Here is a 16,623-nt window from a genome sequence, read left to right as displayed (position 1 = left end):
GATAAAGTGTGGCATAGTTTTCTGGCATATTCTGTGAAAGGAGAGCCATAGAAAATCTCAGGAACAACCCAGACATTATAATTAAAGAGGCAGACAAGGGTGGAGCTGTCGTCATCATGAACAAAACTGATTACATCCAAGAGGCCCACAGACAACTTTCCAATACTGCCTTTTACATGAAATTGGACTCAGACCCCACACAAGCATACAAAAAAGAACTGAACAAGATTATTAAGGAGCTACCCCTACACATCCAAGAACAGATCCTCACAAACACACCAGCGGAACCTCGGCCAGGAACTTTCTATCTTCTACCCAAAATACACAAACCAGGAAACCCAGGACGCCCCATCATCTCAGGTATTGGCACCATTACAGTGGGTGTTTCCGGCTATATGGACTCTGTTCTGAAACCATATGCTATCAGTGCTCCCAGCTACGTACGTGACACCACAGATTTTCTGAGGAAAATACAATATTTGAACAATCTTCCTAACAATACTATACTAGCCACTATGGATGTGGAATCTCTATATACCAACATCCCACACAATGATGGTTTACAAGCCATAAGGAACACCATTTCAGATAAAACCACAGCGGACTTTGCTACCAAACTCTGCCACTTTGTCCTTACCCACAACCACTTCAAATTTGGTGATGACCTGTTCCTCCAGATCAGCGGCACAGCCATGGGCACCCGCATGGCCCCACAGTATGCCAACATCTTCATGGCAGATTTAGAACAACGTTTCCTTAACTCCTACCCACTCAAACCTCTCCTGTACCTGCGATACATTGACGATATTTTTATTATCTGGACACATGGACAACAGACCCTGGAAACCTTCCACCAGACATTCAATGACTTTCACCCCACCATCAACCTAACAATGAACCAATCTATGCAAGAAATACATTTTTTGGACACTACTATAAAAATACAGGATGGACGTATAGACACCACCTTATACAGAAAACCAACTGACAGACAAACATATCTACATGCTTCTAGCTACCATCCCAAACATACCAAACAATCCATCGTATACAGCCAGGCCTTACGTTACAACCGCATCTGTTCCAACTCTACAGACAGAGAATCTCACCTAAGAGATCTACAGCAAACCTTTTTAGAACTAAAATATCCACCTGATGAAGTTAAACAACAGATCAACAGAGCCAGACAGATACCTAGAGAGAACCTGCTGCAAGACAGACCCAAAAAAGAAAATAACAGAACACCACTAGTCATCACATACAGCTCCCAAGCTAAAACAGTACAACGCATCATCAGAGATCTACAGCCTCTCCTGGACAATGACCGCTCCCTTTCTCAAGCTCTGGGAGGAAGACCTTTCATTGCCTACAGACAGCCACCCAATCTTAAACAACTCCTCACCCACAATAATACAACCACCAGACTTAACATGGACACTGGTACCAGAGCCTGCAATAAACCCAGATGCCAACTTTGCTGCCACATACACCCAGACAACACCATTACTGGCCCCAACAACATCCAACATACCATCTCAGGACTATTTAATTGCTCATCCTCTAACATTGTGTATGCCATCAAATGCCAACAGTGCCCTTCAGCTCTCTATATTGGACAAACAGGCCAAACCCTACGCCAAAGGATAAATGGACATAAATCTGACATCAGGAACCAGAAGACAGAAAAACCAGTAGGAGAACACTTCAATCTCCCAGGACATTCTATACAAGATCTCAAAGTAGCTGTCTTACTACAAAAGAATTTCAGAAATAGACTGGAAAGAGAAGTTGCTGAATTGCAACTTATCACCAAGCTCAAAACCATGGAGGGACCTGGTTTGAACAGAGATATCGGGTTCTTATCTCATTATACATGATAAGCGATCTTCAGCCATCTCAACCCTTGCTTTTTCATGCAAAACCATTTGCAGTCGTTTGCGGTCATCAACAGCTATCAGTCAGTCAATCACCCATTTCCACCACCCTTCTGAGTGATCCCCCCTATCCCCATCCCCACCCCTCCCCACCCCTTCTCTACATAAGTGCCTGGAAACTTCCATTTCACTGTATCTGAAGAAGTGTGCATGCACACGAAAGCTCATACCAAAATAAAAACTTAGTTGGTCTTTAAGGTGCTACTGAAGGAATTTTTTTATCAAAAATTATTGATTTGGTTATACTATTAGAAATACGTAGACCGACAATTAAAGCATTTGACTGTGTCGACCACAGCAAACTATGGCAAGTTCTTAAAGAAATGGGAGTGCCTGATCATCTCATTTGTCTCCTGAGAAATCTCTATGTGGGACAAGAAGCTACAGTTAGAACTGGACATGGAATAACTGATTGGTTCAAAATTGGGAAAGGAGTACGACAAGGTTGTATATTGTCTCCCTGCTTATTTAACTTATATGCAGAATTCATCATGCGAAAGGCTGGACTAGATGAATCCCAAGCCGGAATTAAGATTGCCGGAAGAAATATCAACAACCTCAGATATGCAGATGACACAACCTAGATGGCAGAAAGTGAGGAGGAATTAAAAAACCTTTTAATGAGCGTGAAAGAGGAGAGCGCAAAATATGGTCTGAAGCTCAACATCAAAAAACTGAGATCATGGCCACTGGTCCCATCACCTCCTGGCAAATAGAAGGGGAAGAAATGGAGGCAGTGAGAGATTTTACTTTATTGGGTTCCATGATCACTGCAGATGGTGACAGCAGTCATGAAATTAAAAGACACCTGCTTCTTGGGAGAAAAGCAATGACAAACCTAGACAGCATCTTAAAAAGCAGAGACATCACCTTGCCGACAAAGGTCCGTATAGTTAAAGCTATGGTTTTCCCAGTAGTGATGTATGGAATTGAGAGCTGGACCATAAAGAAGGCTGATCACCAAAGAATTGATGCTTTGAATTTTGGTGCTGGAGGAGACTCTTGAGAGTCCCATGGACTGCAAGAAGATCAAACCTATCCATTCTGAAGGAAATCAGCCCTGAGTGCTCACTGGAAGCACAGATCGTGAAGCTGAGGCTCCAATACTTTGGCCACCTCATGAGAAGAGAAGAATCCTTGGAAAAGACCCTGATGTTGGGAAAGATTGAGGGCACTAGGAGAAGGGGACGACAGAGGACGAGATGGTTGGACAGTGTTCTTGAAGCTACGTACATGAGTTTGACCAAACTGCGGGAGGCAGTGGAAGACAGGAGTGCCTGGCGTGCTATGGTCCATGGGGTCACAAAGAGTCGGACACAACTGAACGACTAAACAACAACAGACGGATAATTATGACATTGTAGTGAGGTTTAATAAGTTAACTGTTTATATTTGGACAACTTTTCTGCTGTATTTTATTGAAAGGAGGAAAACCATCATTTCCTTAATAACAATTTAAACAAATTATTTAATTGCAACAATAACATTACAGTGGTACTTTGACTTACGAAGACGATCCGTTCCGCGGCCGTCTTCGTAAGTCGAAGTCTTCGGTTGTTGAAGCGCTGCTTCTGTGCGCGCTGCTCTGCGCAGCGAAAAGGCTTCCGGGGTTGTCGACTTCGGAAGTCGAATCGTTCAGATGTCAAGGTATGACTCTATAGCAGGGGTCAGCGAACTTTTTCAGCAAGGGGCCGGTCCACAGTCCCTCAGACCTTGTGGGGGGCCAGACTATATTTTTTTTGGGGGGGAAATTAACTAATTCCTATGCCCCACAAATAACCCAGAGATGCATTTTAAATAAAAGGACACATTCTACTCATGTAAAAACTTGCTGATTCCTGGACCGTCCGCGGGCCGGATTTAGAAGGTGACTGGGCTGCATCCGGCCCCCGGGCCTTAGTTTGGGGACCCCTGCTCTATAGCATATGTATACATGTTTGTTAACTGAGGTGGTTTAACATTTTTTTAATTAAAAAGAACTTGGACTGAGTTCTTAGACTGAGTTAGACACGAAAAACTTAAAACAAACCCTTATTTCCTGATGAATAGCCTTTGGACTCTAATGTAACTTGAACAGAAAACTATATTTAGAAAGATTTAAAGAATTTTTTTTAAAGTCAAATTTAAATTTAAAAATATCTGATTTTATTTATTTTTATCATTGATTTTTATCCACCCTGATCGCCACGTTCAAGTCCCCAAGGCCTCCAGGTATCTGAACTCCCCCTTCCTCTCCCCCTCCTGCACAAGCTGTCAGCCCCACACTTGTGGCGGGCTCTCTCGGCTGCAGCAGGCGTTTGCAGGCTGTGCCCAGCGGTGCCGCTTGTGAGCCTCCGGAGCTGAGCCCGCGTCACTTTCTGTGCCGGGGGAAGCACCTGGGCTAAAAATAAGCCTCAAACCAGGCAGCAATTATGTGTGTGTTTAATCTTCTTGGATTACAGGCGGAGGAGGTGCTGCTTCGCTTTGCTGTCTGCCGGAGCTGAGAGCGGCAGGACGCCACTTCCTCTGCCTGCGGGACACACACACACACACACAAACACACAGCTGCTGTTAAGTGAGGCGGCCGTGGCTGGAGCGCCACCTGGTGAGATGGCGATGCCCTGCCTCTGCAGCTGGAGATAAGAGAGTTTAGTTGGAGAATTTTGGAACGGCCAACGGCAGGAATGCACAAACTCCCATGACAACTGATTTTCAAAAAAACAGAAGGGGGGAGGGAGGGACAGAATGTGTAGATGCTGAAGCATATCAATCTGCAATTGGTAGTTTACTGCATTCGACGAATTGCCCACGTCCGGATCTCGGCAACACGTTCCGTATTTTAAGCAGACAGGTAGACAAGAGAAACCTGGCAAGCTGTGAAGTGAGTTTTCAGGTACCTGCATGGTAGCCAAGATTACTGTCTGTTATTGCCAGCATAGGCTGGACCATAAAGAAGGCTGATCGCCGAAGAATTGATGCTTTTGAATTAGGGTGCTGGAGGAGACTCTTGAGATTCCCATGGACTGCAAGAAGATCAAACCTATCCATTCTGAAGGAAATCAGCCCTGAGTGCTCCCTGGAAGGACAGATCGTGAAGCTGAGGCTCCAATACTTTGGCCACCTCATGAGAAGAGAAGAATCCTTGGAAAAGACCCTGATGTTGGGAAAGATTGAGGGCACTAGGAGAAGGGGACGTCAGAGGACAAGATGGTTGGACAGTGTTCTCGAAGCTACGAACATGAGTTTGACCAAACTGCGGGAGGCAGTGGAAGACAGGAGTGCCTGGCGTGCTCTGGTCCATGGGGTCACGAAGAATCGGACACGACTAAACGACTAAACAACAACATTGCCAGCAGCAGGCACCAATGGCTTCGGTTTATGCTGTTGTGTTTAAGGTTGGCTCTCGGCTCCCGCCCCTTGGCCAGAGCATAGCCTGTGTGCTGAAAGGAGGCTGTAACTGAAACTGAATTACGCTGTCACTAAAGCAGCTGTCTCTTCCTACTACAACTGCTTGGCGTTTCTCTGCTCTTTTGGCACACGCTGCTGGCATTGGGATGGGCACTCTGCACATGTTGCACTCGGCAGCAAGCAGTGCTTCCGAATCCCGGTTGCTGGAAAACACAGGAGGGGAGGGCGGGCAATTGTGCCTCAGGTCCTGCTTGCTGGTTCCTGCAGTGGGTCAGTTGCAAGAACACTTCAGCTTTCAAGTAAGAAAGCTGTCTTACCTTACTGTCTTACCTGACAGTAAGAGCTGTTCGGCAGTGGAATTTTGCTGCCAAGAAGTGTGGTGGAGTCTCCTTCTTTGGAGGTCTTTAAGCAGAGGCTTGACAGCCATATGTCAAGAATGCTTTGATGGTGTTTCCTGCTTGGCAGGGGGTTGGACTGGATGGCCCTTGTGGTCTCTTCCAATTCTATGATTCTAAGTCTTTAAGGAAATGTTTTTTATCTTTCATTACAACTCAGCTTTATAAAGAATAGTACCTGGCAATCCAGACCTAAAGCAAGCTTGTTTTCTCCTGCTCTGGAGGCTAGGACTCGAACCCATGGCTTCCAGTTACAGTGGTGCCTCGCTAGACGAATTTAATTCGTTCCACGGGTCTATTCTTATAACGAAAAATTTGTCTAGCGAATCCCATAGGAATGCATTGAATTTTTTTGAATTTTTTTTGCCCATAGGAACGCATTAATTGAATTTCAGTGCATTCCTATGGGAAACCGTGATTCGCTAGACGAATTTTTCGTAAAACGAATTCGTCTAGCGAGGCAACCTCCGCTAGAAAAATCCTTTCTTTAAGCGAAATTTTTGTCTAACGGGCGTTTGTTAAGCGAGGCACCACTGTACAAGGAAGGAGATTCCGACTAAACATCAGGAAGTACTTTCTGATGACAGGAGCTGTTCAGCAGTGGAACGCTCCCCCTCGGAAGGTGGTGGAGCTTTTAAGCAGAGCTTGGGTGGGTGGGTGGATGTGTCTGTGTTGTCCGGGATGCTTTAGTTGAGAGATTCCTGCATTGCAGGGGGTTGGACTAGATGACCGTTGGGGTCCCCTCTGCAGATCTATGATTCTATGAAAGTGATGCCATTCTTATGTTTACGTGGAGGGGTTGTTGAATGGTGGAGGCGGTAGAGTTGCGCACCATACAAGCTTTTTGCAGGAGGTAAAGCCGCCTTTGGGCCAAAATTACCCGGTTACAAAATGTCCTCTGTTCCCCTCCTCCTCCCTCTTCTTTCCTCTCCACCCCCATCCTGGACTTTGGCTGAGGAGTGCATTTCTGTAGGCTTGTGGCAGCTCCTAAAAGAGGTGTGTGTGTGTGTGTGTGTGTGTGTGTGTGTACACATGTGCACACCAGTGCAGGGCGGAAGGACTGAACCCTCCCTTCCAAGGACTGGATAACTTGATACTCGGCTGTCCCGGAGTGCTGTTCATCCCAGACTGCTGCCTTGGGGCGCCTGCAATGCAGATCGGTCTAGAGAGACCTGTTAAGGCATTGCTGTGTGGTAGTAAACAGCTCGGCTTGGCCCCTGGCCCACTGGGCTTCTCCTGTCAGCCTGGGCTGCCCGAGTGCCTCTCTCTGCCTGCGCTATCCTGGTGCGCTGGGTGTGTTTGTGTGGGTAGCTCATTCTCCTTTTCCTTTTGTGTGCCTGGAGGGTTTGGGGTGGGGAAGGAAGCAATTTATTCTCTCTCTCTCCCTCTCTCTTTCCACCACGCTGCAAATCCCTCCCCCAAATCCACCTTTTCTATAAATCCTGAACTCCAGAGTTTCTGAATGTTCGCCAGCTTAGCCTAAGCGTGCATAACTAGGGAGGACGAGGGTGTTATGGGTCTGTTTTGTTCCTGTTTTTATTACGTATTTTGTGTTCTTATTTTGTATTTTTATGCTGCGAACCGCCCTGAGTTCTTCGGATGGAAGGCGGTATGCCAATTTAATAAACAAACAACTGCTTTGAACTGTGTCTTCCCCTGTGTCGAATGGAAGACTTGTAAGTTCCTTGGGGCAGAGACCTGTGTGTGCCTTCCAGAAAGTGGCGTGTAGTTGGATGGTGCCCTATTATATATTTTTATATATCTATTCCTTTCAGGTTAAATAAGGGGTGGGCATTAATTCCATGGATACATACCCTGAGCTCCTTAAGGGAAAGTAGATGTGTGTTATAATCCTGGGAGTTATAGTTTTAAGGACGCTGAAAGCTGTTAGGACACCCCGTTCCCAGAGCTACAATTCTCACAAGTGCCTTAACTGTTCATCCCTCCTCCCGGGGAACTCTGGGAACTGTAGTTCTGGGGGGGGGAGAGGGGTCGCTTAACAACTCTCAGCACCCATAGCAAGCTACAGCTCCCATAATTGTTTGGAGCAAACCCTGACTCTTTAAAGTGGTATGCTGCTGCTTTAAATGTATGGTGTGAATGTGGCCTTGGTTCAAATGATTCGCTAGTTTGCAGGTTCAGTCCCCGTACGGGACAGCTGCATATTCCTGCATTCCAGGGGGTTGGTTTAGATGACCGTTAAAGGTCCCTTCCAACTCCACAATTCTATGATTATCCCAAAGCTTACTCCGTGTCCCATATGAGAGGTTATCTTGGCTTGTCAAGATCTCCTGGGCATGATCACAGAGTCTGGTGGAAATTCCAATAAATGGTCCCTGCGGTTAGATTGAGATTATATTCCTGTGCACGCTTACCTGGAAGTAAGTTCTGTTGAACTTGCCATAGGATTGGTCTGCATGTTCTGAATCATTTTTGGACAGCTCTTTACCCATGAGAACACTTGCTGTGGAGTTGCAAAGCAGTAGAAATCCCCCCTGTGTCACAGCTGATGATCAGGCTTCTAGCTTTCTGCCATTTTCAGTTTTAAGCTGTAGGCTTTTTTTTCTCCCTCTCTCGTAACACTAGAATTTGCAGACAGCCAGGGAAGCTGAATGTTGGAACGTTCAGGGCAGATAAAAGAATTTCTTCACGGAGCACGTAGTGTGAAACTGCGGAACTCGCTGCCACAGGAGGGCAGTGGTGGCTGCCAACTTGGGAATGCTGTAAAAGATGATAGGGCAAATTCCTGGAGGAGAGGGCTAGCAATGGCTGCTAGCCACAGTCGGAGACAGCAAGGCTTCTGAATGCCAGTTTCTGGAAACCACAAGAGGAGAGGGCTCTTGCGCTCGGATCCTGCTTCTGGGTTCCCATCGAGCAGGGATGTCCAAACTTTTTTCAAAGAGGGCCAGATTTGATGGAAGTGAACATGGGTGAGGGGGCTGACCAAAGTTGACCATTTTTAGGATTGAAGTTGTTGAGCATCTTTTTGGATTTCCCCCCAAAGTTGCTGAGCTTTTTTTAGGGTTAAAATTGTTGACTTTCTTTTAGAATTTTACGCCAGGAAATGAACTGCCACAGGGGCCAGATTAAAACAACCGGCAGGCCGGATTAGGCCCCCGGGCCGGACTTTGGGCATGCCTGCCATAGAGGCATCTGGCTGGCCCCTGTGAGAACAGGATGCTGGACCAGATGGGCCACTGGCCTCATCCAGCAGAGCTGCATAGAATCATAGAACTGTTGCAGACGGGCCCCTCTTTGAAGTGAGAAGCCTGCATGGTTTACTTGCTACTCGATTGCTAAAGGGCTGGTAACAGGAAGCTCCATCTCTGGTCTTTGCTTTCTCCAGCTTGGATGTTTGGCAGCCGCTTCCCGGAGCTTGGAGGGAAGAGAAATGCATTATTTGTTTGTCCTTTTTGGGATCATGAGCTGCTGCTACAGGAAGTCATGTGGGAGTTGAGAGCAGAGGTTCGCCATGGATGGGAGCCCAGATTTCACACTCGGCTGTCAAATCGCTCAGGCACCTTGGTGTGTTCCCATTGGCTCATGTGGCTCAGCAGGAGGGAGGCGATAGGCTGAGTTTGGGAGGGAGGAGCCTTCATGCCATTGTTTACACTTGTGCACTGGTTGGGGTTTTGTGTGTGTGTGTGTGTTTTTTTTTAGAGCCGCAACTTGCTTTTCTGCCATGGGAGTCCTTTGACCCCTTATTTGAGCAAAGCTTCCTTGAACAGGCCTTTCCGCAAGCTCAAGATGGCTTTGACGGCCTCTGCAGGGTGGAATGTGTGAGCACGGTGTTGCCCACTTTTAAAATAAATAAAAAAATCTGCACCCAGGCAATCCAGATTTTGTGCTGAGCACAGCTGAATTCTGCAAGTAGCAGAAATTAGTTTTGCCTAGCTTCTCCAGTTTGCATAATATATTTTTACGGCTTCTAGATTCTCTGTCTCTCTCCAAAATAAGTGTGCTGGGGAGTGTGGCAATGGACTAGCCTTCCTTCCCCCCTCCCCACCCCCATTGAAGTTGCACAGTGACCCCCCCCTCCACATTTCCTCCTAGCTTTGTGGTTTAGTGGAATACAGTGGTACCTCGGTTTATGGACACAATTGGTTCCGGAAGTCTGTTCATAAACTGAAGTGTTCATAAACTGAAGCAAACTTTCCCATTGAAAGTAATGGAAAGTGAATTAATCCGTTCCAGATGGGTCCGCGGCGGTCATAAACCGAAAATTCATAAACCGAGGTGTTCATAAACCGAGGTCCCGTTTTTCGGTCCTAGTTCCTGCTAACCTAACAGTTCAAAAGCACGCAGTGCAAGTAGATAAATAGGTACCTCTCCGGCAGGAAGGTAAATGTTGTTTCCATGCGCTGCTCTGGTTTTGCCAGAAGCGGCTTAGTCATGCTGGCCACCTGACCCGGAAAAACTGTCTGCGGACAAACGCCGGCTCCCTCGGCCTTCAAAGCGAGATGAGCGCCGCGGCCCCAGATTCATTTGCAACTGGACTTAATTGTCAGGGGTCCCTTTACCTTTACCCCTACTTTAAGGAGCCATTTGGCACCTAACTTATATACCTGAGTTTCTAACACTGGCTTTTAATGCTCTTAAAGCTGAGTGCTATGCCCTCTGTTGCATTCTGCGGCTTGAATTCTCTTTTCCCTTTCCAAAGTCCCCATGAAAATGGGGTCCGGATGTGCATAATGGAAGTTTTGAGTTCAGCCAACCATTTTTCAAATCTCTGTGTGTGCCGTTGCACCACAAGCTAAGCAGTTTGTCAGATGGCACGGCCAGCTCTCGAGCGCGTGTCTCTGCTGCGGCGAGAAAGTGCAGCGACAGAGGCTGAAGTTACAAAGCCAATTGCTGCGTTTCCTGTCTTGTGACAGGAGAAACAGAAGCTTTTCTCTCTCGCTAGTTTGACTTTACGGCTGGTTGGGCAGTTCATACAAGCACCAGAACTGAAATATAGAGCTCCTTTTGCTTCTCCACCCTGTCTCTACCTCCCACCAGCTTAGAATGCGCATTTCACATTATATGGGGTGTTTTTTATGCTTGAATGTTGCAAAGGGGTGGGAATCACATCACGGCCTGCTTGGTGGTAATGTTAGAGCAGGGCTGGGAAGGGGGGTACACAGTGGTGTGCAAAATGCGAGCAGGGGCAAAAAAATGGGCAGAGCACAGTAGTTCTCAAATTTTCTTCTCTGGGCCAACTTTGAGAATGAAAATGGACTCGGGCCACACCAGATTTTTTTACTGATAAGAAATACATTGGAAAATGAAAGGGAAAAAAAACAACTTATAGCAGTACTTGATTTATACCATAGAACACAAAAGACCCAACATTTTAATGAGGAATGGGGGAAATTTATAATTTATCTTAAAAACCATTGTAAACAGTTAAAACTGTTAGCAGGACTGGAATAACACTTGTAGCTTTATGGTGAATTTTGGACATAATGGTAAAAGGTTTGGATTGTCATAGAAGATTGCAGGAGGAAATGATTAACAATAGGACCCACAAAGGGAAGAAGGGAAGTCCAGGAGATTCTTGGGATTCTTGTTTTTATGTTATATATTGGATATGTGATTGTAAAACTTTGATTTGAAAACCAAATCAGCAATTGACAGCCATCTGTCAGGAATGCTTTGATGGTGTTTCCTGCTTGGCAGGGGGTTGGACTGGATGGCCCTTGTGGTCTCTTCCAACTCTATGATTCTATGATTCTATTTTATTTTATTTTAAATATAGCATAGAACACAAACTACCTCATAATATAGTCATGGTACAGCCAGAAAGTATAAAACAATGCAGCTCCATAAGAACATAAACCATTCCCAAAATATAATATTGATGGTCGTTGAATCTACCTGCCATACATCTGGCTTCTGGGCACTGAGGTTTTCTCTTCCTGATGTGGAAGATTGAAGTGTTCTCCTACTGGTTTCTCTGTCTTGTGATTCCCGCTGTCAGATTTAGGTCTATTTATCCTTCATTTCCTCCATTTGCTCTTCTAACATTGTATATGCCATCAAATGCCAACAGTGCCCTTCAGCTCTCTATATTGGACAAACAGGCCAAACCCTATGCCAAAGGATAAATGGACATAAATCTGACATCAGGAATCACAAGACAGAGAAACCAGTAGGAGAACACTTCAGTCTCCCAGGACATTCTATACAAGATCTCAAAGTAGCTGCCTTATTACAAAAGAATTTCAGAAATAGACTGGAAAGAGAAGCTGCTGAATTGCAACTTATTACCAAACTTAAAACCATGGAGAGACCTGGTCTGAATAGAGACATTGGATTCTTATCTCATTATACATGATAGCCATCATGTATAATGGCTATCATGTATAGCCATCATGTATAATGGCTATGTATAATGGCTATATTAGCCATCTCACCCCTTGCTTTTTCCTGTAAGACCAATTGCAGTCGTTAACAGTCGTCCACAGGTTTACCACACCTATCAGCCAATCACCCATTCCCACCACCCTTCTGAGTAATACCCCTCCCCATCCTCTCACTATATATAAGGGTCTGGTGACTTCTGTTTCAGGGTATCCGAAGAAGTGTGCATGCACACGAAAGCTCATACCAAGAACAAACTTAGCTGGTCTCTAAGGTGGAATGCCCTCCCATCAGATGTCAAAGAGATAAACAACTACCTGACATTTAGAAAACATCTGAAGGCTGCCCTGTTTAGGGAAGTTTTTAATGTGTGACATTTGAATGTATTTTAATCTTTGTTGGAAGCCGCCCAGAGTGGCTGCCCCAGCTGGATGGGTGGGGTACAAATAATATATTATTATTATTATTATTATTATTATTATTATTATTATTATTATTATTATTTACACAGTTTTGGCTTGACTCCTTAATTTGAACCATGACTGCCTGCTATCCATGAACGTACTTAGTAAATCAATTCCCCCTCCCCCCCAGATAACTGTATTTAGATGGTAAGTCTTGGAGAAACAGCCTGGTTGCCAGTGGGATTTAGTCTACGCTAAGCCAAGTGATGCTCTAGAAGCCTTCTTTATCCATGTGATTTATAAAGACACCCCGGGTTCAGTTTCATTTTGTTCTTCAGCTGGGGCTTGTGCAGAACCTGCCTCCCCCCCCCAACCCCCCCTCCTGTTGCACGAGGCACCCTCTCCTTCCGCTTCTCCTCCCCACCCCGGGGCTGTGTTTGTTGCTTCTAGCCTGCCCGATTCCTCCCGGCCTCTGCAAAAGTTATTTTAGAGTTCCTTGAGGAAGAGCTGCTTGGTGCTGTTGCTGTTTTTGTGGTCACGGTTGGCTGGCTGGGTGGGCGCCTCGCCAGCCAATTGGCGTGACCTTCAGTTAAGCGAGAACGCTGGAGGGTGGGAGAGGGGCGGGCAAATTTGGCTGCGGCGCCTGTTTATGTTATGTTCGGAGCTCCCTGTACTCTTAGCGGAGGAAGTCCAGCTTCTCCAAGGGAACACACACGCCCTGCTCTCGGCAATTCGGTGACATCACTGCGGGGGTGTGTGTGCTAACATGCACAAATGTGGGTGTTCCATTTCAAGCCTCATGTGGGTCTCTCCTCCTCTGGAGGTGGTGGTTGTTTCTAAAAGCAAATGTGAAATCGGATTGTTTGGGTTGGGTGTTGTGGGAGAGACGGTTCAGAGGAGGCTAAGTCAAAACTGGAAGTCAAGGTTGTGGGGGGGACGGGACATAAAAACAAAGGGATTTTTTTGAGGAGGGGGGGATCTGCAGAGTGCAAAGTCTCCTGAGAACTTAATCCATGGGTAGAATCATAGAGTTGGAAGAGACCACAAGGGCCATCCAGTCCAACCCCCTGCCAAGCAGGAAACACCATCAAAGCATTCTTGACATATGGCTGTCAAGCCTCCACTTAAAGACCTCCAAAGAAGGAGACTCCACCACACTCCTTGGTAGCAAATTCCACTGCCGAACAGCTCTTACTGTCAGGAAGTTCTTTCTAATGTTTAGGTGGAATCTTCTTTCTTGAAGTTTGAATCCATTGCTCCGTAGGCAAGCTACGGCCCGGTGGCCGCATCCGGTACAATCACCTTCTAAATCTGGCCCACAGACAGTCCACGGATCAGCGTGTTATTACATGAGTAGAATGTGTCCTTTTATTTAAAACGCATCTCTGGGTTATTTGTGGGGCCTGCCTGGTGTTTTGACATGAGTAGAATGTATGCTTTTATTTAGAATGCATCTCTGGGTTATTTGTGGGGCATAGGAATTTGTTCATTTTCCCCCTTCAAAATATAGTCCGGCCCCCCACAAGGTCTGAGGGACGGTGGACCCGGCCCCCTACTGGAAAAGTTTGCTGACCCCTGACTTAATCCATTTGCCTGTGCTGTTTGCACATCTCAACATATCTGTGTTTTGTTGAATTTCTGTTTTCAAGTGATTGATCTGTAAGCTGAAACGGAGGACCAGTTAATAAACCGGAGGATAAATATGTGTTGTGTATAAATGATGTTTTGTGATTATTTTTTTAAAAAAACAATAATATAGAAAACATCGTCCTTGAAGGCTAGAAAAGTCTTAATTCCAGGAACAGCAGTTTTTCTTTTGCATGAAGGCCACTCCTAGGAGTGTTCGTAGATGGCTCTAAGGCAGCCTTTGCCCAGCAGTGAGCAGCCACGGCAAGTTCTGTGCAGGGATTAACGCCTGAAGTTGCTCTTCTTGACAATGTGTTGTTGTTGTGTTTCCTCCCCTCTGTCCTGCAGAAAGTTGTCTGAAAAGGCGGGGATTGATGAGGTCATAGCGGCTGCAGTCCTCACGAGCCTGTCCACCAGCCCGGTTGTGCTTAACCACCCATCCAACGGTTTCAGCGCAGGTATAATAATAATAATAATAATAATAATAATAATAATAATAATAATAATAATAATAATATATTATTTATACCCCGCCCATCTGGCCGGGTTCCCCCAGCCACTCTGGGCGGCTTCCAACAAAACACTAAAATACAGAAATCCATCAAACATTAAAAGCTTCCCTAAACAGGGCTGCCTTGAGATGCCTTCTAAAGGTCTGGTAATTGTTGTTCTCTTTGACCTCTAGTGGGAGGGCATTCCACAGGGTGGGTGCCACTACCAAGAAGGCCCTCTGCCTGGTTCCCTGTAACTTGGCTTCTCGTAGCGAGGGAACCGCCAGAAGGCCCTCGGAGCTGGACCTCAGTGTCCGGGCAGAACGATGGGGGTGGAGACGCTCCTTCAGGTATACCGGACCGAGGCCGTTTAGGGCTTTAAAGGTCAACACCAACACTTTGAATTGTGCTCGGAAACGTACTGGGAGCCAATGTAGGTCTTTCAGGACCGGTGTTATGTGGTCTCGGCGGCCGCTCCCAGTCACCAGTCTAGCTGCCGCATTCTGGATTAGTTGTAGTTTCCAGGTCACCTTCAAAGGTAGTCCCACGTAGAGCGCATTGCAGTAGTCCAAGCGGGAGATAACCAGAGCATGCACCACTCTGGAGAGACAGTCAGTGGGCAGGTAGGGACTCAGCCTGCGTACCAGATGGAGCTGATAAACAGCTGCCCTGGACACAGAGTATTGCAAAGATGTGGGGAGAAGAGGGGAGGTTGGCTTTTGAGATGAGCAATGCCTGCTTCCTAATATTGTCCCAGATAATTTTACAAGGTGTCTCTACCCTGTTTGGGTTTCTGGAACATGTCACGTCTACATTTTACAGCACATGTATGGCCGACTTGCTCTTGATCCACTGTGCCGTGTCTGCCAAATGATTTATATTTAAAATACTATAGATATAGATATATACACTGCTTGATTGTAAATCAACAACAACAACAACAACCCTCAAATCAGTTTGCGACAAAGATGAAACAATAAAATTACAACTAAGAAAAGGTAACAACAGAAGAAAGCTTAAATAGTCTAAAAACACATTAAAAGTCGCATCAACTTTCTGAACATCTAGGTAAAAAGGTAAAGGTAAAGGGACCCCTGACCATTAGGTCCAGTCGTGACCGACTCTGGGGCTGCGCGCTCATCTCGCATTATTGGCCGAGGGAGCCGGCGTACAGCTTCCAGGTCATGTGGCCAGCATAACAAAGCCGCTTCTGGCAAACCAGAGCAGCACATGGAAACGCCGTTTACCTTCCCGCTGTAGCGGTTCCTATTTATCTACTTGCATTTTGACGTGCTTTCGAACTGCTAGGTTGGCAGGAGCTGGGACCAAGCAACAGGAGCTCACCCCGTCACAGGGATTCGAACCGCCGACCTTCTGATCAGCAAGCCCTAGGCTCAGTGGTTTAACCACAGCACCACCTGGGTCCCTTTCTGAACATCTAGGTAGCAGGTGCCAAAAAGGGTACTTGGGGAATCCTAAAGTGTAGGGGCTGCCACACCAAAAGACTGAGTTGTTAAAAATGTACCTGTAACAGTGCCAACTTCGATGCTCAAGTTGTTATTTGTTGACACCCATCTACCTTAAGAGACAATGGAGTGCACCTCTGGGGGTGAAACGACCTCCCTGGAGCGCAAGCCTGAGCAGTGTGTAGGAAGGTCCTGGGCTGCCCTCTTGGCCTTGCTGATGGGGGGTCCAAAGGAATCGCAACAATACAAACCCAACACATAGGCTAATCGTTAGTAGAAAATATATGATAGAATAATGAAACTATTCATATTATAGGGATAAGCTAATCAAAGTTCATATATACAGTATAACAGAGTGGTAGCGAGGACCGTCAAGCCGTGTCTTCGAAACAGATGTCAAAAGTTCCAATGGAAGACGTCTTCATCAGCCGATATTTTTCAACAGAATAGATACCTAGTGAGCAGTGATCCTTAGCGTGAATCTTACATATTCTGTTGAAAACTATCAGCTGATGAAGACTTATTACGAAACAGTAGCATCATTCCGGAGACACTGTCCTTTTGAGGCTTTTGAGACG

General features: G+C 46.0%; 1 protein-coding gene across 2 annotated transcripts in view; it reads left to right on the top strand.

Moving 5' to 3' along the window:
- SLC2A4RG (SLC2A4 regulator) overlaps positions 1–16,623 on the top strand; it is a 48,496-nt gene that overhangs the window by 17,027 nt on the left and 14,846 nt on the right. For both annotated transcript variants that reach the window (XM_035122367.2, XM_035122368.2), the window contains exon 3: positions 14,437–14,546. In XM_035122367.2, the coding sequence (XP_034978258.1) occupies positions 14,437–14,546 (110 nt within the window). The remainder of the gene's footprint in view (positions 1–14,436; positions 14,547–16,623) is intronic.

This window comes from Zootoca vivipara, chromosome 7, assembly GCF_963506605.1.
Source record: "Zootoca vivipara chromosome 7, rZooViv1.1, whole genome shotgun sequence".
NCBI lineage: Eukaryota > Metazoa > Chordata > Lepidosauria > Squamata > Lacertidae > Zootoca > Zootoca vivipara.
The sequence above is the reverse complement of the archived record's forward strand: the minus strand, read 5'-3'. Positions and strand labels throughout refer to the sequence as shown.